General features: G+C 40.2%; 1 protein-coding gene and 1 long non-coding RNA gene across 3 annotated transcripts; both read right to left on the reverse strand.

Annotated features, from left to right (window-relative positions):
- Positions 1 to 1,230: 1,230 nt before the first annotated feature.
- Positions 1,231 to 7,714, reverse strand: LOC108166156 (uncharacterized). The gene is made up of 2 exons (XR_001776414.2): positions 7,374 to 7,714; positions 1,231 to 1,689 (listed from the first exon to the last, which is right to left on the reverse strand). It is a non-coding gene; the product is annotated as an uncharacterized LOC108166156 (long non-coding RNA).
- Positions 7,715 to 10,457: 2,743 nt separating this feature from the next.
- Positions 10,458 to 23,013, reverse strand: kif7 (kinesin family member 7). 2 transcript variants are annotated; one of them, XM_008405444.3, is made up of 20 exons: positions 22,889 to 23,012; positions 21,194 to 21,570; positions 20,828 to 21,025; positions 20,340 to 20,739; positions 19,909 to 20,256; positions 18,889 to 19,081; positions 18,650 to 18,805; positions 18,372 to 18,530; positions 17,709 to 17,848; positions 17,407 to 17,513; positions 16,920 to 17,060; positions 16,643 to 16,848; positions 16,341 to 16,538; positions 15,521 to 15,646; positions 15,247 to 15,423; positions 14,937 to 15,152; positions 14,595 to 14,801; positions 13,538 to 13,736; positions 11,428 to 11,589; positions 10,458 to 10,999 (listed from the first exon to the last, which is right to left on the reverse strand). In XM_008405444.3, the coding sequence occupies exons 2-20, from the start codon at positions 21,522 to 21,524 to the stop codon at positions 10,623 to 10,625; spliced, it is 4,041 nt and encodes a 1,346-aa protein (XP_008403666.2). In that variant the 5' UTR covers positions 21,525 to 21,570; positions 22,889 to 23,012; the 3' UTR covers positions 10,458 to 10,622. The 2 variants fall into 2 exon arrangements, with proteins under 2 accessions (XP_008403666.2, XP_081461327.1); XM_081605201.1 differs by having other exon boundaries at positions 10,861 to 10,999; positions 11,428 to 11,624; positions 22,889 to 23,013.
- Between the last annotated feature and the right edge of the window lie 745 nt (positions 23,014 to 23,758).

Below are 23,758 nucleotides of genomic sequence, written 5' to 3' on the forward strand. Positions count from 1 at the left end.
AGAGGCTTAAGATATATTAAATTACCATGATTGGGACTTAAAGCATGGTTAAAGCCTGTTTGAGAGGCTGGGGAGCCTCAAAGCAGCGCCATTCATGTCTAGGGAGCTGGGTCAATAGGTTGGGGAAGTTCACAGGACCTGATTCTATTCTCATGCAAACGCAGAGAACAAGACGTAAAGCTCACTCAGTTGGAAGATATAAATGACCGGACAACCCTCCGCAGCCGTCCGCAGACACAAGCCGGCTCTGCAGCGGCCTGCTCGTCATTCATGAGCGACTTCCCCGTAACGTCTCACTTCCTGCTTTTCAGAGCGACACATGAGACAAGCACAGCGTTGTTAAATTTAGTGCAATTAGTTAACCGCTCTTCTGCCACATGGTGAATATCCTAACTCCTCACATACTTCATAAACTAACAAGAACATTCATCTTTGTCTGCAGAGAGTGAGAATCTCGGCTGGACTGATGCAGACTATGCTCCGTTGAACCAAATGCTGTGTGTGATCTCTAATTCTAAACATAATGGGGAAAAAAAGTCTAAAATAAAGTCAGTAGATTAAACCATTACCAACCCAAATCAAATAAAAAACACATCGCAGATCCAGTTGTTAATCCTAAATTCTGGAGAAATTTACTTAAAACCCTTAAAGTGCTATGAAAAAGTCACCTCTTTTGCTTTAAAGCTTGGCTGTTTTATTTTTTTTATATTTTCACTTTTAACAGTTGCTTGAATAAGATGAGTCTCTCTGCATGAAGCGCACGTGTCTTGGCTTGTCTCAGGTCAACTTGTGTCCCAGCAGACCGAAAGGTCAAGACCTTCTGACCAGCAGCAGGATAATAATGGTGTCTGAACTTTAAGCAGCGACACGCTAAAGACTAATACCAGAGCTGTCACAGATTTCCTTCCTGGTTACATTTACTTGTGGAATAATAATTTTTTTTTTAAATTATTTCTTACCAGTGCAGATATGATGATAAGAGGTCTGTAATAACTAAATGGACCCTTTTCGACTCTTGTTACATTTGATTTTTATGCGTGAATCATCCCAGTGATGTAACAAATGCCTTCACACACTTTGGGATGAAGGATCTGCCATTTCTTGCTCTGTTGTTCATCATTTGAGCTCTTTGGCTCAAAACTTGCAACACTTTTCTCTCTGCCTCTGTCCAAGGTGCTGATGCAAAGCAGCTTCATGATGCCTGTAAAACCAGGAATAATCACACCTACATTGTTACTATAGTCTGTTTTATTGAAGACATGAATAACTGAACAGCTTACATTAAAACAATCCACTTTTCAACATTTTGTTTTGAAAAGTAAAAAAAAAGGATATCACGTCTATTAGCACCATTTAAATATAAAAGTTATCTAAATTGAGCCTTAAGAGACACATTTTCTTCGATCGAACATGATTTTAAGACATGTCCAGGCTAATCTAATAGTTTAAAAAATATATTTTGCAGCAATAAACCTGCATTATCACATTTTATATGAAAAAATATACATAACTAACTTTACCAGCATCGCTACATCTTTGCGTCTTTATATTGCTGGCTGTTTGAACTGTTCAGTCTGAGTTCGGCTCTGTGTGTTCGTCATCTTCAGACAGATCCCAGCGTGCTGGTGGAAGATGTGCTCATCCTCTCATTCTGAAGCATGGCTGGATTGAGGCTCATCGTTGTTTTAGCTATAGAACAAAAGGAGGAAAAGCTTTTAGTGCAAATTATCTAACTTGGTCGGAATAATCGTCGTTTGCCAGCATGCAGAAATAAGTTAGATGATGCAAACAAAACTTGCATAGTTTACGCAGAGCTCCTGTCAGTTCATGTGAGCCCTGGGCCACCCCGGCCCCGCAGCCATGCTGCTGCCAGATTCACCAAATTATATGTAAAAAAAAAGGGTCCAGGACATTTTAATCCCATTGGAGGGACATGGTAAGTCTCTTTCTCTACCAATTTTCACCCTCTCTGTTATTCAAACCTCCTCTTTCTTCTTCAGATTCACAAGGCAGGATTCTGCTGTCCCCCGTATTTCTTCATGTTCTCTCATATCTTTTCTCAGAGACACTCCCCCCCTACACACACACACACGCACTCGCACAAACGCAGCCCCTCAGACAGCATGCAGTTTATGCAAATGTCCAGCCTTTCAAGCTCAAACTTGAATGAGACCTCAACTAAATCTCTTTTGCTCCCACAAACACACACACACACACACACACACACACACATGCACGCACACACCCACACACACAAGCATGCGCACACAGAGTAAGTTAGTAAAAGGACTTATATATGAGCCTTGTTCAAATTTTATGCGTTTCGAATTTGAAATATTTATTAAGGAGCGCAGGTGGGTAGAAAGAAAAGACAAAGAGGATTTCAGTGTGTGGGAGTGTTATGGCTGAAGGTGAAGTGTGACATTACATTAGGGGCTGGATTTTAGGGACAAATAGTTGATTTAGGAGCAGGTTAAGATGTGTGTGTGTGTGTGTGTGTGTGTGTGTGTGTGTGTGTGTGTGTGTGTGTGTGTGTGTGTGTGTGTGTGTGTGTGTGTGTGTGTGTGTGTGTGTGTGTGTGTGTGAGAGAGAGAGGGAGAGAATGATGAATGTGAAATGTTTAGTTGTTCCCAGGGCCTGGGTGCTGTTTGAAAAGCCTGAGGGTGGGTAGCTCTAGGAGGAGGTGGCAGGGAGGTGGGGGACTGTGCCCAGCTGTTGGGTTGTGATGGGGTGGGGGTCCCCAAGTCTCTCTTGGTCTCTCTGACAGGCTGTCCTTTTCACCAGCGCATAGCCGGGCCGTCCAGCCCGCTGCCATAACAACACCACAGCCTCTGTGTCATGGTAACGCCACGGAGTCATCGCAGAGCGCAGAAGGAGGGGAGTGTTAGGGTGGAGCGACGGCAGAGTCTGAAGAGTCGAGACGTTTCTGCCCCTCTGAACTTGAACTTGACTGTCATAATGAACGACCGGCGGGTTGAAATGGAAATTCACTCCTGGGAAAATGTTGCTCTAAATGACTCGATTTTATTGCTATGAATTTGAATCGTTGTTCTTCATTTGTGAATGAGGAGCTGTTTTAGTTTGGTTAGTTTAATCTGACAAACTTTATATGACTGTGGATGTTATTTTTTTTGGTGATTTATCAAACACAAAGAAAATAACTTCTGGACAACAGCTGCAGAAACAGTGAAGACAGAATTAAATACGTTAAAACCTTCTGTTTTATATTTTATTTTTGCACAACTTTGGCTTTGATACAAATAGCATAAAAATATGGAAATCTTAATTTGTTTTTAACTAAGTGGAGGCAATTTTACCCCGCTAATTAAGATTTTTGTGGAAACACATGATACAGAATTTAGACAAATTTTGTTTTTGTGGGTTTATTTTAAATTTTTTCTTAATTTTATTCAAGGCTCTTCTGGGCATCTCAAATATAGAGAAATCTGGGTTTTAGGATGTTTTTTTTTTTTTTTTTTTGCTTTACTGCATTACTATCTAACACAGTGTAGCAAAAGTTAACTCTTTGGTTTCCGATTAAACAGAAGCAATATGCAAAATTAATATTTTAACTGCACTTTCATTATAACTTGATTTCAACTTTTGGATTTTTTTTCTTCTCCATTTTCTGGTGTTGAAATGCTCTAAATATTTAATTTCGTTGTTTTCCATCAATTAAAACTATTTTTTATGTACAGTAAATTAACAATTTGCATACTGGAGAAAAAGAAGACTTTTTGATGACTTATTTCTTAACTTTGACCTCCATCTTAAATTCATAACATCTATGGCCCGCTTGTGTTTCCTTTATGAAGAAAGAACACGAAAAGAAAGGAATTTGGTAGTTACTAAAACTATTTCAAAGGTTGATTACTTTTTGGTAACGTGTGAAATATATACACTCAAGAGTCATGCATGCAATATTATGGGCAACATCAAATCAGCAGGATATTTAGAGATAAACGCTTTAAGAAGCTGCAGCTTAATAGTTGCACGTCTCTACAGATGCAGCATTGTCTGCCTGTTGCTCTGGTTTAAAGCTCATATTCTGCGACTGGTCCACACGAGGGGTTTAGCTGCTCAGACCCACTCAACCATGGGAAAACTGGCGCTCTGAAAGGTCCCCTGTCGCTGCTACAAAGCCAAGAACAAGCCATAGCAGGATAATCATGTTTGTCCCCAGACTAAGATGGGATCACAGCTGCAGTGTTTTTTTTGGAAAAAAGGGAAACGGAGCTGAAGAGTCCTGCCTGAGAGAAGCTCGCTGTCATCGTTACTCTGAAGTTCCTGTGCTGATATTTGGACCACAATCATCCTGCAGTGGAACCATTACATTATATGTGCTTTGCATTTGAAAAGAAAAAAAAAATTTTGTTTAAAAGGCTACTAAACTCTGGAATTAAAACATTCTGCAAAAATAATTAGTAAAATCTAATATACCAACATAATACTGAACAGGTTTTCTTTATCAGTACTGAGAAATGTTTATGCAAGAATCAAACTAAGATATTAAGAAAGGTGCCTTTGTTCACATATACTGAACACATTCTGCTTATCTCTGCTATAAAAGACCACATTTCTTCACGTTCACACACAGGCAGTTGCAGGGACACAAAGGAACAACTTTCCAGGAACTGCTCTGATTGCTGCTGTTCTTCTGCAAGCATCTGCTGTCTGGTCTGGACCGAGGTTCCCACCTGTGCCCAGTGTTTACTGCACCAGCCTCTCTCTCTCACACACACACAGGAAAGGAGAAGTGGCAGACCTTTGTCAAGTGCTCCTTTCACAAAAGCAGCCATTGTGGCGAGAAGCCAGGATCAGAATTATAATGTGGGCCCTGGACAGTGTGTTTACCAACAGGCCAACAGGTCTCCTGCAGCTGCAGCACCAAACACCGACCCAGAGCACAGACCCGGTCAAAGAAAGCTGCAGGTGCATGTAAGGCGTTTAGGCCGTTTTCTTCTCTTTAAAACCCAGTGGTTTAGGATTTGATAAATCTACGAACTATTACAAACATGGCGTTAGAATAAATCTTGATGACAAAAATCTACACGTTAAGAAATTAAATACGTCATTTTGGAGGCAGGTATGTGTGCGTCGCTCATTAGCAGCTTCGCTACAAGCCCTCCCCCAGGCTGCACGGCTAATTAGAGCCTGCTTCCTAATAAAGGAACAGTCCCCGCATTATGTTTCCAAGCAGCTAAAACGAGCTATATTTGAATCGTGATAGGAAACAAAAAAAAAAAAAGTAGTCATTGCTAGGAAGACTTAAAAAAAAAAAACGGCATCGCCGTGAATTTGAGTGTAAAGCTTTAAAGCATGAAGCTGTGTGATTGGTGATGCAGCGAGCCGCCGCCGCCGCTGCGCCTTTAAACAGGCCTGCTCCCAGTTTCTATGCAATTATGTTAATGAGCCCAGCTTGTCTGCCTCCTTTTCATTATCGGCTGGAGTTTGTTTCCTTTATTTTACGCCGTTGTCAGGCAGTCCCGGGTTTTTTTGTGGGGGTTTTCTTGGCAGCGTTTTGTCCCTCATATTGGGATCTGCAGGAGAAACTCACAGATCTGCGTCAGATTAACGGGCTGAAACGGTCCTGCGCGCCGCGGCCAGGATCTCCGCCTCCAGACTGCTCCAGTATTTCCAGCAGAATGATGAAGAACACTTCTTTGCTTACAGCACTCACTTTGCAAGACCGTGCCGTACTTTATTGACCTGAGCTCAGGCTTTTAGGCCATGGGTTAGAAAACGCTTTCCCGCGCTGCATGCTTTTTTTTATCCTCGCATTTATTTACAAGAAGAAAAAAAAAAAACAGAAACAAATATAAATATGAAAAAAATCTGTCAAAACTAAACTTTTGTAATTAAAGAAGAATAGAGTAAGAAGTTTTTTTAGGATCTGATCAGTGCAAATTTAAATACGGGACAATTAAAGAAATCCATTTTCATTTTTTTAAGTTGTTAAACTTATGTATTTTTAACAAAAGTAGTTTCTGCAGTAGACACGTTTCCTTTCTTTGCAACTTTCAAAAAGATTGAGTAAGATAAAAAAAATGTTTCTTTTCACCTCCATTCTTCTTCCAATAAAATTTCAAATAAATAACTAAAAAACAAGCAAAACAAAATAAACTGAAAATAGCAAAGACAGTTAATTTACCAGAACAAGAACTGTATAAATAACAATATTGCTTTTTTATTCTCCCTTTATTTCAGTTATTCTTGTTTTGTGTTTCAAAAATACATTTACAATCGTTGTTAATGAGATGTAAAAAGTAAGCAGTGCAATTTCAAATGGGTTAGAAAAGACTCAATTGTTTGAAAAGTATTCAGGAAAGGAACATTTGAGTGTCATTTCTGATTTATTTTTATATCCGTAACAATTATCTGCATCTTAAATCTATTTTTAAAACCAATTTACATGAGTTTTGTCAAGAGGCCAACAGTCTTTGGATTTTAAAAAAACACAACAACAAAACAAACAAAGATATAAGCAATAATATGATTTCTTTCTTTCATAGGACATCAGTGCCTTGCGCATATTTTTTCTTTGAGCTCTTTCACATTATGTCACATTGCAGCCATACACTGCAGTCATGTATCTATATTTTCTTTATAACCATTTAGCACAACATTAACTTGAACTGATGACATGCAGATTTTAATAGAATAATCTAATTTATCAGCCATTAGCAGTGTAAAATCGCTGTGAACCTTCAGCGAGGGAAAACCACATGAATCACATGATCAAAATGTCACATCAAAATACCAGCTTTGTCAGTTTTTGTTCAGCTTTCAGTGGCAGCTCTGCAGTGACTCACAGACTGGCCTTTGAGAGGCCCCAGAAATGTGACTCGAATAATTAGTGGGAAGCTAAAGTCCCTACGAGGAAGATCTCACCGTGGGAGAAACCCAAGGCAGGACCCTTTGAATTTGCTCATCAGGCTTTAATATTAAAAATAATCATCATGAACCAAAAATGTTCATGTTGTGTCTAATGCAGCACAATGATTTTAAAGATAGCAGTGAGGTCAGAATGAGTCAGAAACATACAACCTGGAGCATTCCTCACAGCGATGGAGGCTGACCTCTCACAGAATATATATATATATATATTTTTTTTTTTTTAAGGTTGCTTAAAACATTCAGGTTGACACATTAAGGAATTTCAACTGTTGCAGTTATCCGGCTAGTTTGTTGTGTAACCCTCCAATAATCAAGAAAGAGAAAAGGGTTTTAATTTCCAATTGGTTTAAATCACAACTTTTTATTTTGACAAAAAAACCCGAGAAAATTATACATACAAATATACTATTCTTTTCTACACACACGTAGACAAATAATCACTCGTTTATTTATCGATACTACAAATTAAGACCTACCTGGACACATCATGTGATGCTTCTTCCATTTTCCCAGGTTTCCTCTCACATGAGCTGAGGGTCCGAAGCCTTGGAGGTCATTCCTACTTTCGGTTATCTAGCTTTATGATGGAGAGTTTACACTCATACAGCTAGATAACCAAAGACAGGAACAGGCTCCTTCATTCATCAGAGCAGCAAACTGGAAAAAAACTGAGGCTTCCTGGGAAAATCACAGAATGAACAACGTTAGTGCAGGTTTGAGCCTATTAGTTAATTTTGTCAGAAAAATGAAGATACAGAAGCACTAAAATTATTGGTGAAAATCTCAGTTTCAGAAACAGAACAAAACTTGTAGTGGCTGGATTAATTTATTTATTTTTTTGTACTGCTAAACTGTCGAAATAAAATCTCAAATCATCCACATTAAAGTTGAACTCCATCAATTAATCCTGTTTTAATACCTCTTCAAAATTATTTTTTTAAGCATTTCTAACTATTAATTTAACCAATAATGACATTTCAACATAAGGCAGTATTGGTTTGTAGAATCATGAACTTTTCACCCTTCAAAATATTCATCTGCTTTAATGCACAGTCGTGCACCTGCACAGCTTTACAAACGTAAACTCACATTAACCTCATGATGATCTGACGCTTCTTTAGGTCAGAGCGTCTGACGTCAGATGTTTTAATTGGAGAAGAGATGCACTAACAACGGCTGCGTCACTTTCTTTGCATAGCTGAGTGAAAACACTGACAAATATCAGCAAATAAAGAAATTTCCGCCAATCTTTCTATAACAAAAATTTCCGCAACAGGCCACATTGTAAGCGTTGTCTTTGCTTAAAATAAAGTGGCGTTTATAATTGCCAGGCTCTAGGTGCAAAGTTAGCGTTATTGAAAGATAATAAAACACAAAAGGCCTGCTGGATTTTTTTTTAATTGTCCAACGTTGTCTTTGTTAAACAGGACACACCGTAACTCAAATATCAGATCCAAAATTTTAAAAAATGGAAAATTTACACACCACTCAGTAGGCGAAACATGTTAGACATATTTCAAATTGATACATTTGGGAGTAAAATACACGTCTGCGTAAATTTAAACGTATGGGAACAATAATAAGCACCACATAATCCAAACAGCTCACTTTTCAGGGTTTGTCGAAGTGTCCTTTGCATCCAGGAGATTAAACATCCACAGGGCGCTTCTCCAGCCTCTAGTTTCTCTGTCCACACCTGCTTTGACAGACAGGTGAGTCCCGGCGTGGATCAGATCGATAATCCCCCCCCTCCATCTCATCATCTGCGGTACGGCTGCATGATGGGGCTGTGGGTGAGACATCTTCCCGCTCCTGTAACCACATCAGGAGGATCTGGTTTCCGTCAGAGACGCGGGATGCTCCGTGCGGATGGCGAACCTTTTCATCCGCCCCGTGTCCAAGCGCGCGCTTCGGTCTCCGGTCCTGAGGCTGAGATGTCCGCCCCCCCCCTGACAGACTCACAGTGGTCCCCTCTCACCTCCCTGCTGCCTTTTCTCCTCTTAACACTTCCTCCTCCCTTTGCTGACGCCACGCGGTCGGTAGGTTGAAGATAACCAATGGGAATGGAGATCTTCGGTGCGTCGGTGCGTGTTTTGGAGCTGCGTTGGCGGGGAATATGGGATATAATTTTAAAGTGTATGGTCGCATGCAAGTGAGCCAATTAAATGATGAGCGAAAAACAGATTCATGCAAAAGAATCAGATTCTCTTTTTTCAGACATAACTACATGAATATTTGGTTGAAATCAAACAGCCAACATCCATGAATTTTACTATTCGTGCATCAGTGCGTCTGCAGATAATAAACACGTTGATCTTAATGCAACCACAAGAAGATGATGTTCGCCAAACTGGGCCATAATATACCCAGAATATGTCGCCACCTAGCGGCACTACAGAGTAGCGTGTTTTCCTGTTTTATGCATTTGTGTGTACATCAGTCAATTATATTGATTCTACATAATCAGTCTGTCTGTCTGCCTTCCATTTATCTATACAAACTGCTTTCAGGGAAGATTATTTCAACAATAAGTATTGCTAAATTTATTCCTTAAATTAGTCCCCAAAAGTCTCTAAATTGTTTTCCACATCGTCATCGATGTCTGATTTTGGGATATTAATTGTATTTTGAATAAGGCTGTAACATAATAAAAATGTGGAAAAAGTTTCACATAGGAAATAGATTGGCTAAAATAATATCTCCAACTTCATTTTAAGCTGCAGATGTTATTTTTTTTTATCAAATACCGAACATAAAAAAGGACTACGAATTTAATTGGTATAAAGGAGAAAACTAGGAATCCTGTCTGTGTGAAAAACAGTGAAACAAAGACGTATAGGAGCTCAGCACTGTTATACCGCCCTCTAATGTTTAGTCTGGATACTAGTCTAGCACAAAATAGTATTCTGACTGTGCGCTATTCTGTTAGGTCAAATTATTTTTTATCTCATTTTACATTAATAAAAAAAGGCAAAAAACAAACAGAAGACACTGAAACAACTGAATTACCTTTAGATTCACTTTCATTGTTCAGTCTTCTTAATTTCACATCACATCTACCCAATTAAAAATAATTAAATGTTCAGTGAGTTCAGCTGTATTGGAAAGATTTTTCTGAAATTCACATCCTTTTAGCTAGAGTCAAAGTTTGAAGATGTTACAAATGAGAACAATCTGACTGGAAAATGTTTTAGAAAAATGTAAAGCATTAAAGAAAGTAATCAATAATTTATAAAAGGCATCCAGATCTGACTGAAATCTCTAAATACCAAAGACAAATAAATTTATCTTGATTAAATTGTTTTGGAGCAGGATAAATGTCACAAAAAAGTTTTTAAATGATTCATTCTTGACTAATTTTTTCTGTTATAACAACCTAACAAATCTGGAGATTTTTCATATCCACTGTCTATGTACACAGGGCTATATTACAGATTTGTTTAAAAGTAAGAAACAAAAGGCGAGCCCAAGATGTGTTCAATGTTTTTTTTTTATAAAAAATACTACAATGTTAAAAAAAGTCAGAAAACTATAAACATGGTAAGTACATAGACTTAATATCAGCATGAGAACAATTTTATTTTAAGAAAAAGTGCTTTGCAGAAAAATCAGTGGAATTTCCTTTGAAAACATAATACAAAACTGGATAAGAAAAAAAACAGAATAGCAAATTTAACATAATTCAGCCACCAAAAGGGAAAGTTTCACTGTGGATTCAGTTCGACTCATACAGGATTCTTCCGTACGTCGATCAACACGTTGCTTGATGGCTGTTGTGCGTAGTTGAGGCTGGAGCGACGAGACTCTCTGCGGGATTTAACAGCAGGCAGGGTCTGCGGCCCCCAGCTCCCCATCCCCGTCTGAACTACACGGTTAACAGCAGAGTCTCCGGCTGCTTGAACCCACAGTTCCTCCATGACTGCAGGCTCCTCTGATGGGAGAGAAGAGCGCCTCCAGGTGGACGGAAGAGGCGTGTTCACCAGTTCTCTCATTTCCTCCCTGGACCTGCTGGGTTTGTCAGGATGTCCCGTCCCTCTGCCTCCAGCACCGTCCTCAGGGCTTCGGCTGCCCAGGTTTGTAGGTTTGGCATCCGAGGCTAAGACTGAAAGACAGTGCAAAGGTAAAGTGTTAGGAGGTGCAGAAAATCATCACATGCAATTGGGGCAGTGGGCTAAAAGTCTGCTTATCTGGAGCCGTTATCTTCATCTGGTTACAGAGATTGTTCAAAGATAGTTAAAAGATTACCTGTAAATCCAGACTGGTTATTTGCAGAGGCCAAAACAAACAGCTAATCTAAGATCACAACCAAAGTGATCTGTCCTAAAAGTACTTTCATTTCCATTATTTTATGAACCTCTAAACTGTCTTCAATTTACTGAGAAGCTGATGATTGTTTACATTGGAAATGGTGCTTCACCAGTAAACTGCCTTTGTGAAATGTACCGAGAAACATGCAAAGTGTTTCTAGCCAAAGTAACAATCCTTCATTTGGACTAGTGTCAAACTGTATTCCTGATATTTAGACTTTACCTTTGGGAAGCTCTTTAGGCTGACTAACTGAACCAAAGAGATCTCGCAGTTTGTTGCTGAGTTCCAGATTTGCTGTCCTGTAGTGGTTGAGTTCCTTGGTGAGATTATGGATCTGTCCTTCGTACTGCCGCCGCCGTCCCGCCAGGCCCTCGTCCATTTGTTCTTTACGACCAAACATAAAGGTTTACAGTTGTTATCTATAACAGCATAGCATACAAACAAAGACTTCAGTAAATACATTTCTAGTTTCACCTTTGAATTTCAAATGTACTTCCAAAGTGGCAAAACTGGATTTGCTTCCTTATATTTTTTTTTATAAGTTTTCAAATGATGATTTTATTTATTAAGTGAAAGCTATTTAAGCCAACCTTGCCCAGTATGAACAAGCAATTTTCAAAAATCTAATACATGGCTATGCTATGAATAGAATAGAATAGAATAGAAATACTTTATTCATCCCAGACAGGAAATTACTGTGCAGTTGCAGCATACACATACACACAGATCAAGTTAAAATAAAAAACAAAATAAAATATAAAAATGCTATAAAATATAGAATGTAAGATTCTGTACAATATGAACAGTGAATATTAATAATCTGTACAATACTGCTTTGTGAACAATCTGTACAAGACAAATCTGTACAATGGTGACTTAACGTTTATTATACAAAGTGATGGCCTGTGGCAGGAGAGATTTCCTGTATCTGTCCCTACGACAATGGAGCTGAAGCAGTCTGTGCGAGAAAGTGCTCCGCTGTCTGTCCACTGTGTGGTGGAGAAGGTGCAGCTTGTTGACCATGATAGACAACAGCTTCTTCATTGTCCTCCTCTCCACCACATTTTCCAGGTTCTCCAGTTTCAGTCCAAGTACAGAGCCAGCTTTCCTGATGACCCTGTTCAGTCAGTTAAGAGTCGCTGGCTCTGATGCTGCTTCCCCAACACACAGCAGCAAAGAAAATGGCACCGGTAACAACGCTGTGGTAGAATATCTCCAACACCTTGCTGCACACATTAAATGATCTCAGCTTCCTCAGGAAATAGAGTCTGCACATCCCCTTCTTGTACACTGCGTCAGTGTTGGATGTCCAGTCTAGTCTGTTGCCGATCACCACTCCCAGATATTTGTAGTCCTCCACCACCTCCACCTTAATCTTCAGTGGCTGTGAAGGCGTCTTCATCCTCCTGAAGTCGATCACCATCTCACCAGAGAGAGATGGTGATCTCAGAATCACCTGAGCCTCAGGTGATTCTGTTCAGACCACTCCACAAAGCCGTCCACCAGTGTCCTGTACTCCCCCTCCCCTCCATCTCTCACACACCCAACAATCGCCGAGTCTGGTAGCAACAGCGCCCATCAGGCATTTGTGATAAAAGGAATCTTTTACATCATCGAGGAGAAACTTTGGTCCACTCTGATTTGTACAAATGCTTTAATTAAGTCAAACTTAGGAGGATAAATTGCTTGTTTAAAATTATGCTGCAGCACCTCAATTCCATTTAACATGGAGAAACTAAAATCTAATTTTGTTTAGTGCTTCAGAGGTGAACTTGTTGGTGTGCTTTAGATTATCGTCCTGTTGAATAACTCAAATGTGCTCAATCTCCAGTCAGGATTTGATGGCAGGACATTTTGGTTCGAGTAGAGTTCATGGTTAAACTCTTTACAGTCACCCAGGTTCAGTAGCAGCAGCAAAGTCCCAGACCATCACAGTGCCACCACCATGTCTGACTGTCAGCATGATGTTCTGAAGTGCTATTTTATCAGTTCGATAAGTCATCATCAAGAACTTGTTTTGGCAGAAACAAACACTTTTTCCAGAGTGAAAGATGTCAGTGACTTTATTCCTAATCTGTTCTTGGATTGTCTTTAGATTGTGGAGTGTTATGACCTTTTTGTCTACTTCATGCTGTCAGGCAGGTTCTATTTGAGTTATTTCTTTATTTTACAGGCTTTGCATCTCAAAAGTGTTTTTTGAAGTTAAAAAGGATTTTCAAAAAAATGTTTTTTAGCAAGAGGAGTGATTATAATTTCCACTCTTGGCGAGGTCAGTTTGGAAGGATTTGTGATGTTAAATGATAGTTTTTGTAGCCCTGGGTGTGGCTCTTACCTCGACACTGCTGCAGCAGCAGCTGCATGCTCCTCTCGTGCTCCTTCTGCTGCTGCGTGAGCCGCCGGTCTGTGTCCAGCTGCGTGCGGTCGAGGGCGTTTTCCAGCCACTGCACCAGCCGCTGCTGCTCGTCCAGCTGCATCTCCAGCTCGGCCAGCGCCAGCTGAAGCTTTCGCTCCTCCTCACGCATAGACACCACCTACACAGCGCAGACACACCGATACCGCTCAGAGTAGGGCTGAAGCAATTAATCCGATTAATCATGATACATTGATTGTTAAAATAATCATGGCGTAATTTAGTAACTGATTAATCATTAAATAGAATATCAAGACAATAAAAAAGGCAGAGCTGAAATTAAGCCAAAACTAAAAAAAAAACTACTAAAATGTATACATTTTGCAATTAAGATATAAAAACCTTCTTTGTCTGTAAATGTGTTCTATCCAGAATTCTCAAGTGGCAAAGTTTTAACTTCACCTGGTTCAAATGGTGTAAAAATTTTTTATTTCCTATTAAGAACCTTTTGCAAGCCAATAATAATATAAAATAAAAATAATCAACAAATCAGCCAAGCACTGTATTGATGTTAGGTTAAGCAGAAAAGGGCTGAGCTTTTCACATGTTGACGTTAGAAGTATTTTTTAGCTGCAGATGAATCTTTTAATACAAACGATCAAGCCTTCGGTAAAGCGTGTTGTTGAATTTTAGGCAATAAAACGCTAATTTCTTATTTTTAAAAAATGAACCGAATTGTTTGAATCCATCTTTTAATGTATTTAAAATATTGTATAACAAAGTCTTATGGTTAAACAAAAACACCTGCAGAACGAGTAAATTTTTATCCCATTAACTCTCAGAAGGATCTACAGAAAAATTGATTAATAAAATAATCATTAGTTGCAGCCGTAGTTCAGAGCGTTTATGTGGCAGATTTCAGTTATAGGTTCAGCATTCAGCTGCTCAATTAGAGCATGTCTGTACAATTAATTAATTAAATTTAACAGCTCACATATACAGTACATCATGTAAAGAACAAGGCGACGTTTTAACAAACCTTGTCAAAGTATTTGCAGAGCAGAGCTCTGGTCTCGGAGGCGGACAGATAGCTGAGCTTGGCCATGAGGTTCATCTCCCACTGGGAGAGCATGCTGGCAGAAGCCCTGAGCTGCCTCTGCCTCTGAGTGATGGCCTCGTTCTTGTATTCAATAGCAGCGTCCAACGCTTCAATCGCCTCGTCCAGCTGGAAAAGAGTTCGCTCCTCCTGAAAAACAAACCCAGTAAACAGCTGAGCATGATGATGTGAAATAACTTGCGGCGATGGTTAATGATGCCGTTGACGCGGTTGCTCAATACGCCTCGTTCACAGCAAAAGGTTGGGCTTAAAGGATGAACTGACCTCGGGTGAGAGCAGGTTTCCCTTCCGCAGTTTATCATCCAGCTCGACGCGCTGCTTGAGCAGCGAGTCCTTCTCGTGCCGCAGGTTCGAGATCTCTTGCCGTATATGTTGGGAGTCCTGAGCGCTGCTGCTGCGAAGGAGGCCGTTCCTCTCACTTAGCTCCTGCTCCAGGGTCTCGATGCGCCCAGTAAGTGTCACCAAATCCTTACTCAAGGCCTGGACAAAACATTGATGGAGAAGGAAATTGATTATAAACCGACAGCGCGAGTAAGCTGGAATAAGTAAGTAAGTTGTTTGTGTTTGTTGATACCTGACTGGAGCGGAGCCTCTTGGTCTCCAGGCCGCTGCGTTCCTGCAGCAAAGCTTCCTTCTTGGCCAGGATTTCCTCTCGTTTCGTCAGCTCTCCTTCCAGATCCTCCAGCGCCCTCCTCTGATCTAGAACACGCTCCATTTCCTCATCCAGCCAGCGCTTTTGTTCCTCAATCTTCTGCCCTCGCAGGGTCAAGACACAAAATTAGACAACCACCACTCTTCATAGCTACTTGAAGCAATAACCATTGCTTCAGGCAGGTTTTTCGTCTCACCTGTTGCTCTTCTAATGAAATCACAGATCCATTACTTCCACTGCGCCTCTGTCTCTGGAAGGCTGCAATCTCCTCCGTCTTTATTCTCAGGATCTTCTGCTGCTGCTCATTCTTTATCTCAAGTTCCTGTAGCAACAAACATATTGCAGATTATTAGGGGTAAAAATAGAGGAAAACTGCAACATTCCATAGTAAATAGATGTTTCTTGCCTTATTTCATTGTCATAGCCTCATTTTAGATTTTTTTCTTTGTTTTAAGGTGTTATGGAGTTGGTTTTGATTGGAAAAGCTCTTGAAAAAAGGGTAATTGTTCCAGCTGCCTGAAATCTTTGTATTTATAGTTTTCTGTTTTATATTTTGTTAAGAATCAGTCTTAACTGAAACCATAACCTGTGAATTTCTGACAGATATTTAATAGTGACATACATTGTTTAGAAATTTTCACCTGATAGGTGTTCGGTGTACTTTAAATGGACCATAGTTTGCTCTCTCAGATCGTCCACTTTATTCGAAAAGGTGTGAAATCTCATTTGAACTCTGATGCAGACTAAACTCTGGTCCACCTGAAAACTTTAGTCCTGCTTCACTTGCTAGTTAAGCCCGGTGCAGTTTGCATGACGTAGGAAATGCCGAAGGAAATCCAGAGAACCGAATATTGAAGGTTTTTGTACAGAACAACAACTTGCTGCCTCGCCTGTTCCTCACATTGAGAAGTGAAGCTTTGGCATTTTTTCACACTCTCCACCCGGTCAAACTGATACACCCTTAGTTTGTTTATTAAAACAAGAACTTTTGATCAACTCGTGTTGCTCAGCTCTACCTTGACTCTGTGAGTCCTTCGCTGCATTTCGGTCTCCAGGCGGCGTTTCTGCTGGCTCTCCTCGCGCAGGCGCCTCTGCAGCTGCTCCTGCTGCTGCTTCATGGACTGGACGCTCCTCTCCAGCTCCGACACGCGGCGCTCGCTCTGGACAGGAAGGTTGGCCAGGCGAGCCGTATCCCTCTGCCGCTGACTGAGCACCTAGCATTCAAACAGAAATATTACAACGTTTAAAACATTAACGTTTCACTTTAGGCGTTACATGAATCCATGCCCGTTTAAATCGAGAAGCTCATCAGTCCAACCTGAACTCTGCTCTGAGCAGCAGCTATCTTCCTGCGACATTCCTGCGCTCTGCTCTTGTCCGTTGTGCTTATTTCTCTCTCTTGTTTCTCCAGATCCTGCAGCTGACGCTGAGCCTCCTGCAGCTCCAGACGCGCCTGAACAGCTTCACTTTCCAGAGACGAGATCTTGTGGCTGTACTGCTTATTCAGGGCCTGAGCGTCCTTCCCTAAAGGAAAGGCGGTCAGCTGACGTAAACAATAAAAGGAATGGACTCCACAGGAGGTGCAGGGCGTCTACCTGTTTTGACCAGTTCCTTGATGAGTTCTTCCTTCATGCGGATGGTGACAGACAGCTCCCTGATCTTCTGCTGTGCCTGAAGAAGTCCACACTCTGATATCCCCTCAAAGCTTCTGAGACTTTCCCCACTGCTGGAATTAGCTTCACGGATTTAAAAGCACATATGTGAGGTTAAACGGGTCAAAGCTTTGAGCTAACTCATATTCAGACCCGCAAACCTTGAAGAAAAATGTTAAAACAATAAAATGATACAGCAGCCTGTATCTGTTGGTAATCATCAGAAACTAATGCTATTCTACACTGATGAAGGTGTGTAATTAAAACCAAAATACAGATTAATTTAAAGATGATATCTTTCAGAAATAACCAAGAGTAAAATTAAATCTGCACTTGTATCAGCAGTCTCTGAAAACTCCTGCCCTCCAGGTGAAAATTAATTAAAACTCTCTGAAATGTAATCACTTTGATTTTCAGGGTTTAGACTTACATGCCTTTCTGGCTAAACATGGGTGCTGATCGGGCTCAGCCTGAGAAGACGGAGCCTTCAGTCCTCCTGCAAGCAAGTCCCGCTTGGTCCAGGTCAGGTTCACCGGCCTGATGCAACAAACGGTTTAAAGTGCACATTTTAATCCGCTTGTCGCAGTGATTCGCATCATTGTATGCCTCAAAAATCATGAAATCGTATAATGCAGAAAATTACTTAAGATTGCTAGAATACAGGGCTTCTTAGTTGTTTTTTTAGCAACTAATAATAATATTTTTGCTTGTACTTTTACATGATGACGCTACCTGCATTTCTCCTGGCTGACGTTTGGGTGACTGGCCTCTTTTTCCCTGTAGCAGGTCTCTGCTCCCCCTGGGATCTCTTGGTCCTCATAAAGTTTCCCATCCTGATCAGGAACCTGTCCAATATGACCCATCAAGCTCACCTGTTGATAATACACACAGAAAACTGTTAAAAATTAAACATCAACTAATTTGAAGCACTACACAAGACTGTTACTTTAAAAAACCAAAACTTGTGCCTTGACTTCATTTTGTGAACGCCGGGATCAACATTCCTACTAAAAAAGTTATTTTCTTAATTTTTGGGGGTTATCAGCATTATCTCCAAAGCCATAAATCTGGTGATTATGGGGGACTGGTTTGTGATATTTGGGTTGGCAAAAAGATAAATAAATCTTAAAAGGAGCTTAAATGTCCTTTCATGTTGTTTGATGGAAATTATCTCACTGAAAATGCCTTCATCAGGATTATGCAGTGTGGAAACGCAGCTTCAACTAAGTTATAGTTTTGCACATTAAAATAGTCAGAGTGATCCATAAGTAAACTTTTCTAAATATTGTGGGAGATCTGATTTGGTGTATATCTGCAAAAATGATGATGTTGTTCAAGTTTGCAGCCAAATTAAAGACAATAAAAGATTTTCTCTAAGTGGGAAAAGTTTGTCACCTGTCTGCATGTGCTTCCATTCTGCCCATGCTGCATGGAGCCCATGGGGGCGGTGTGTGGTCTAAATCTCAAGTTGAGCCCCATACCCATCAGCCCCAGAGTGGACAGCTGGTACTGCAGCTCTGTTATCAGGTCCTGCTGCTCCTGCAGCTTGTCACTCTGATAGACGAGAAAAGAAAATCCTGTAAATATAATCTTATGCGCCATCTTGGGGGAACAAGTTAGAGGAGAATTTAGTTCCTTTTAAAAAGGAGCATCACATTTAAAGTGCATCTAACCTGCTGCTTGTATTGCTCCATAGCGTCCTCCAGTGCTGCTAAGAAATCGGTGTTTTCCTTCTCCAGCCGTTGGATTTCCGACTGAAGACGAACAACACTCTCTTCTTTCTCGTTGTCCTGATCATCCTCCCAGCTCTGCTCCACAGCTTCCGTGTCCTGTGAGAGGAGTTGTTAGACAAATCGGTAAACTACCCACAAGTCAGCGATCTGTGACTAAAATCCATCTGAAAGAAACGGACCTGATTCCTGATGGAAGGCCTTGCTCTTCTCAACGCGACGCTGTCCTCGGTGGAGCTGTTCTCGATGCCGCTGTCTGGTCCGGAGGCGGTTGTGAGTCCGCTCCGCTCCTCCTCCACCGAGCACAGCCATTCCTTCACCCTCAGACTCTGCTCTGCGGTTAAAGTCCCCTCGCTCTGAAGCTCCCCCAGCAACCTGTCGCACACCAACAGAACAGATCAATACAAGTCATCCGAATGGCTAAATGGGCTGAAATCAATGCGATTGAAGACAAATTTCACACCTGACAAAACAACAAATTGATTCAAGTAGAAATTGATCAGTGGACCAGAAGAAAATCTACACATCGACACCAATTAACTGACTTTCTTCCACATTTTTGTTCATCTGGATTCAATGGGGATTTAAAAATTGCATAGCATAAACTGTAACAGCAGAAGCTATAATTTTATTTTCATATATATATATTTTTAATTAAACAATACCTTCAAGGGTTCGGTTTTATAAACAACGACTGTCCTGTCAATATGGGAAAAACCACAAAGGAATTTGTCTCTGATTTCAATCTTTGCAAATTCTTACACTGCAAAAACAAAAAAACATCTTACCTATTTTTGGTCAAGTTTAAAGTGCAAATATCAAGTAAATATTCAGCAAGGCACAGGAGTTTGTTTTAAGTAACAAGATTGCTTAAGATTTCTGAAAAAGTACTAATTCCACTATCAGATTTGTGATACTTATAACATGGGAAAATATCTTGTTTTAAGTGTAAAAACCTCAAAGTGGAACTATTACTTTAAAAAATCAATATTAAAGAATTATTTACATAATGCAAGCTCCTATATATTTCTGAGAAGTTACTTTTAAGGTGGTTTTATCTTACTTCAAGTGTACTAAGATATTTGCACAAGAACCAAGGCCAAAATACTTGCTAAGATTTTGTGTTTTTGCAGTGTGAGCCAACAACCAATGGTTTTATAATCAAAATTTCAGGTTAACTCCTTCAGTAGATGTGCTTGGACCTGTAAGCAGTGTCTGTGCAAGTCCTGTAGTGAGCGCTTTGTGCTTGCAGCCTGCTGATCTCTGCTTCTCCGACTCTAGGCCTCCGATTTGGATCGGCGTGAGCAATGATTCGTGTCTCGGAGCGCTGACGGTTCTCCAGAGCCCTTCGAAGGGCTTTGATCTGCTGCTCCAGTCCTTCCACACGATCCGGTTCGCGCTTGCAGTTGACCGTGGCTCGGTTTTGAATGTTTCTGGCCCTCGTTGCGTAGTTCAGTGTGTTCAGACTCTCATCGAAGTCTGAGGATGACGGGCTGATGCAGGCAATCATCAGTGTTTTCGAATTTCCTCCAAGCGAGTCTTTTAGTATCCTAGTTGAAACAAAAATTTACTTTGTAAGACCTGTCATGTAAGAACATTTTTCTCGAGGAAAATATCACCTAAACAGACATACCTTGTAATTTTAGAGTCTCTGTATGGTATATGAGAGCCTTTCCTCTTTGGGTCACCCAGTGCACCAATGACGTTACCCAGAGCCAGAAGGCCGCTGTTGATTTGGATGCTTTCTTTCAGTCTCTCTCCAGTGTTACCAGTCCTCAAGATCCGCTCTGACCCAGCCAAGTCTACAAAGTGGAACTTGGAAGACAACACTTGCGGTCCAGTGCTTCCAGCGGTTGCATAAAGCCGAGTGCTTCCACGACGCTGATCCATATGCAAGGTGAAAATGGTGTGAGACCTGCTGGAGTTTGGGTTCATCTGGGTTGCTCCGGTGTGTCTGGCTGTGTTTCCTGACTCCAGCAAGCTCAACACCTCATCAAGACCCTCTACTTCACTCTCCTTTACCCCACACAACACTGGAAAGCAACGCGACATTAAGTTTACAGTAGCAAATACTACGTTACATTTATTTTGCACCATAAAAATCAGCAAGGTGAACAATACCAATGTTCCCTTTGTCCTCCCGGATATTGATGTCCTTGCTGGCCGTCTTCACCTCCAGTAAGTCCTTGAACTCTTCTTTGTACACCTCCAAGTAGGAAACTCGTACAGAGAAGTCTGTGAGGTCGTTTTCATCGAGCAGCTTGAAAACATCAGCAACAGCCCTGGGGATGATGCCCTGCTCCTCGTCTCTGAAGGAACCTAAACATGAAGGTAGGTTTTCAGGACTGCATGGTATCAAATTTGTAAGCCGAATGCAGAACGGAAGGACATTTATTGGGCTCAAGCACTGCAATGAGAAAGAATAGCAATAATACTATGATATTTTAAAGAAACGCACTACAACGAGAGAAAAAAAGAAAAACTTACTAATATTAGCTTCTCCGATGGTGTAAGTCTTGCCTGAGCCTGTCTGGCCATAGGCGAACACTGTGGCGTTGAAACCTTGAAAGAATGCATCTATGAGTGGCTGGACGGAGGCAGAATAAACCTCCTCCTGACAGCAAGTCTCTTCAAACAGGAAGTCACAAACAAAGTGGCGATCATGACCCAGGGTGACGCGGTTCAGCTCTGGGTCCACGGTGATGCAGCTCTCATGGCAGTGCAGGAGCTCCTTGGGAAGCAGCGGACGAACTCGAACTGCAACTTGGACGGCAGAATAGTCCCCTCTGCCTTGGCCGGCAGGGACTTTGGGAGACATTTTGTCTCTCCTCCTCCTCCGCGCAGCAATGTTATGTACTTGTCATCTTTGGAAAAAGCAGAAAAATCAACCGAGAATGGTTTTCAGCTTATCTAATGTCATCTGATTGCTGAATGTTAGACACTAATATTTATTATTTTTGATAACCAGCTTGAAATATTTTAATTCAAGCTTCTACATGTTAAAAATCCATTTATAGCAAAAATATAACAAGTTTAACGGAAGAATTGATTACTTTTGCTAAAGTTAGAAAGTTACTTTTAGAAGTATATTACTTTTTTAAAAGAAAAAAAGCCCAACTATGTTAAAAAAGAGAACTGCTTATCACAATAATTACAGTGAAACCCATCAAAGAGTGACAATAATTATTTTTTATTAAATTAATTCATCATAATGGTTGTAAATGTTCAACTGACACAATCAGATAGATGTTCACCACATTATATATTTCTAGAAACGTCAGTAAATAGCTCACAATAATTGCATTTAAAATATTTGAAACAGCTACAAATCTAGGAATATCAGTTTTTTGGGTATGCAGAAGTTAATTAAAATCTGATGCAAATGCATATCTGCTGCATAAAAATCAGAGTAATGAAATAAATAACATTATAATGGTAGACTTACCGACTTGGTTTTATGGTATCAAAACGTATCTGTAAATTGTATCATTTTCCAAAATAATTTTGGTTTGGATGGAAACGACATCAAATTAAGTTGTGTATTTTAAGCACATAATTATTAATAGATCGTAAAAGTTATTTAATTACTGAAATAAATAGTTTTCCAGCAACACTTTGATAAAGTGACAAGAAAAGTCACTTTTAAGTCTCTACAGTGGGACATCTTCGTATTTATTTCCCGTCTGAAATTACTCAAGAAACTGCCATCATAATTTTTTGTTGATGAAAATAAGATGTTAAGTGTATGCGCTACAATATATTCCTTCAAGTACGTTAATTATAAAGCAATAATCCGCATTAAACCTGTTATTTTCAACCCAGCGGAGTAGCAGCGCTGCTGTTAGCAGGGAAACAGTTAGCTCGCCATTGTTTGTAACAGAGTAAACTCCGTACGTGAATATAAAAGTGACAAAAACAAACTTAAAGGTCGCTAGCTTTTTATATTTTAGTTAAATACAAAAGTACATAGAACAAATTTACACGAGTGCTTGTTTTCAACAACATCTTCAGAGCTAAGCTAAAGTTAGCCGTTTAAAAACAATCCTTCCCTGCAGAAGAAGAAGCTGGATAAAGTCACCCTAACTCCGATGTTTACTCTGCGAAAGTTCACAAGGGTAAGTTTACACCGCACGCTCTGTTTTTTATAAGTTAGTGTTGGAAATAGCATTTAACACAACTTACGTCTGGGTAGGAAAAGTAGGATAACACTGGACTTTCTTCTCTCCTTTTTTTTTTAGGAGAATGGAAGTTGGGGGCCAGTCAATGGGAGGAGCCCTGTAGTAATGTTGGGTTAGTAGCTCATCATCATAATAGAGCTGAAAGCAGGAATTACAACCTCCTCTTTGCAGTGCTAGAGGCGGAGATACAGAAAACAGACTCACTATCCATATAGTGGATGCAGGAATCACCAACCAGCAGGTAGGAAATCAGGTCTATTACTACAACCTAGACACTAGTGAAAATGATCCCCCCCCCCTCAAAAGAAAAATCCTGGTGTTTTATACCAGTTCCTTGAGCCATAATAGCATGATTTATTTTCATCATCATAGTAAAAAAAAAATATATACATCTGTTTGGAATATTTGAAGAGTACCGAGTTAGATTAAGTCATTACGGGCACGTCGTCACGTCTAAGCTCTGAACATTAGGGGGCAGTGTTGCATAATAAGCCAACTAACAAACCGAATTTCACTACCAATGGTAACCCAAAGTGAGTGTAATGTTTTCTGATGACAGTACCGTGTTCAGATTGGGATACTAATTTCTGTAATCACTCATTATTATACTCTTATTGCTGTCCACTTCAGAGAACATGTTTTGGAGCTGAAGGAATAAAAATAGATGGTTGTGGGAGGCAGTTTCAGTTTGTGTAGAAATTATTGTATCAGGAAAAACAATATAGGAGTAAAATATAGAAAATGTGAGATGTAGATGAGTGGGATTTTTTTGGGTCTATGGATGGTAACTAACGCTTTATTGGACAATAAACTCATACTACTTATGATACTTGTGATAATAACAGAAATATAATTTCTGGCTTTTGGCGAAATA

The sequence above is a fragment of the Poecilia reticulata genome, chromosome 3 (assembly GCF_904066995.2).
Source record: "Poecilia reticulata chromosome 3, P_reticulata-male-v2, whole genome shotgun sequence".
Taxonomy (NCBI): domain Eukaryota; kingdom Metazoa; phylum Chordata; class Actinopteri; order Cyprinodontiformes; family Poeciliidae; genus Poecilia; species Poecilia reticulata.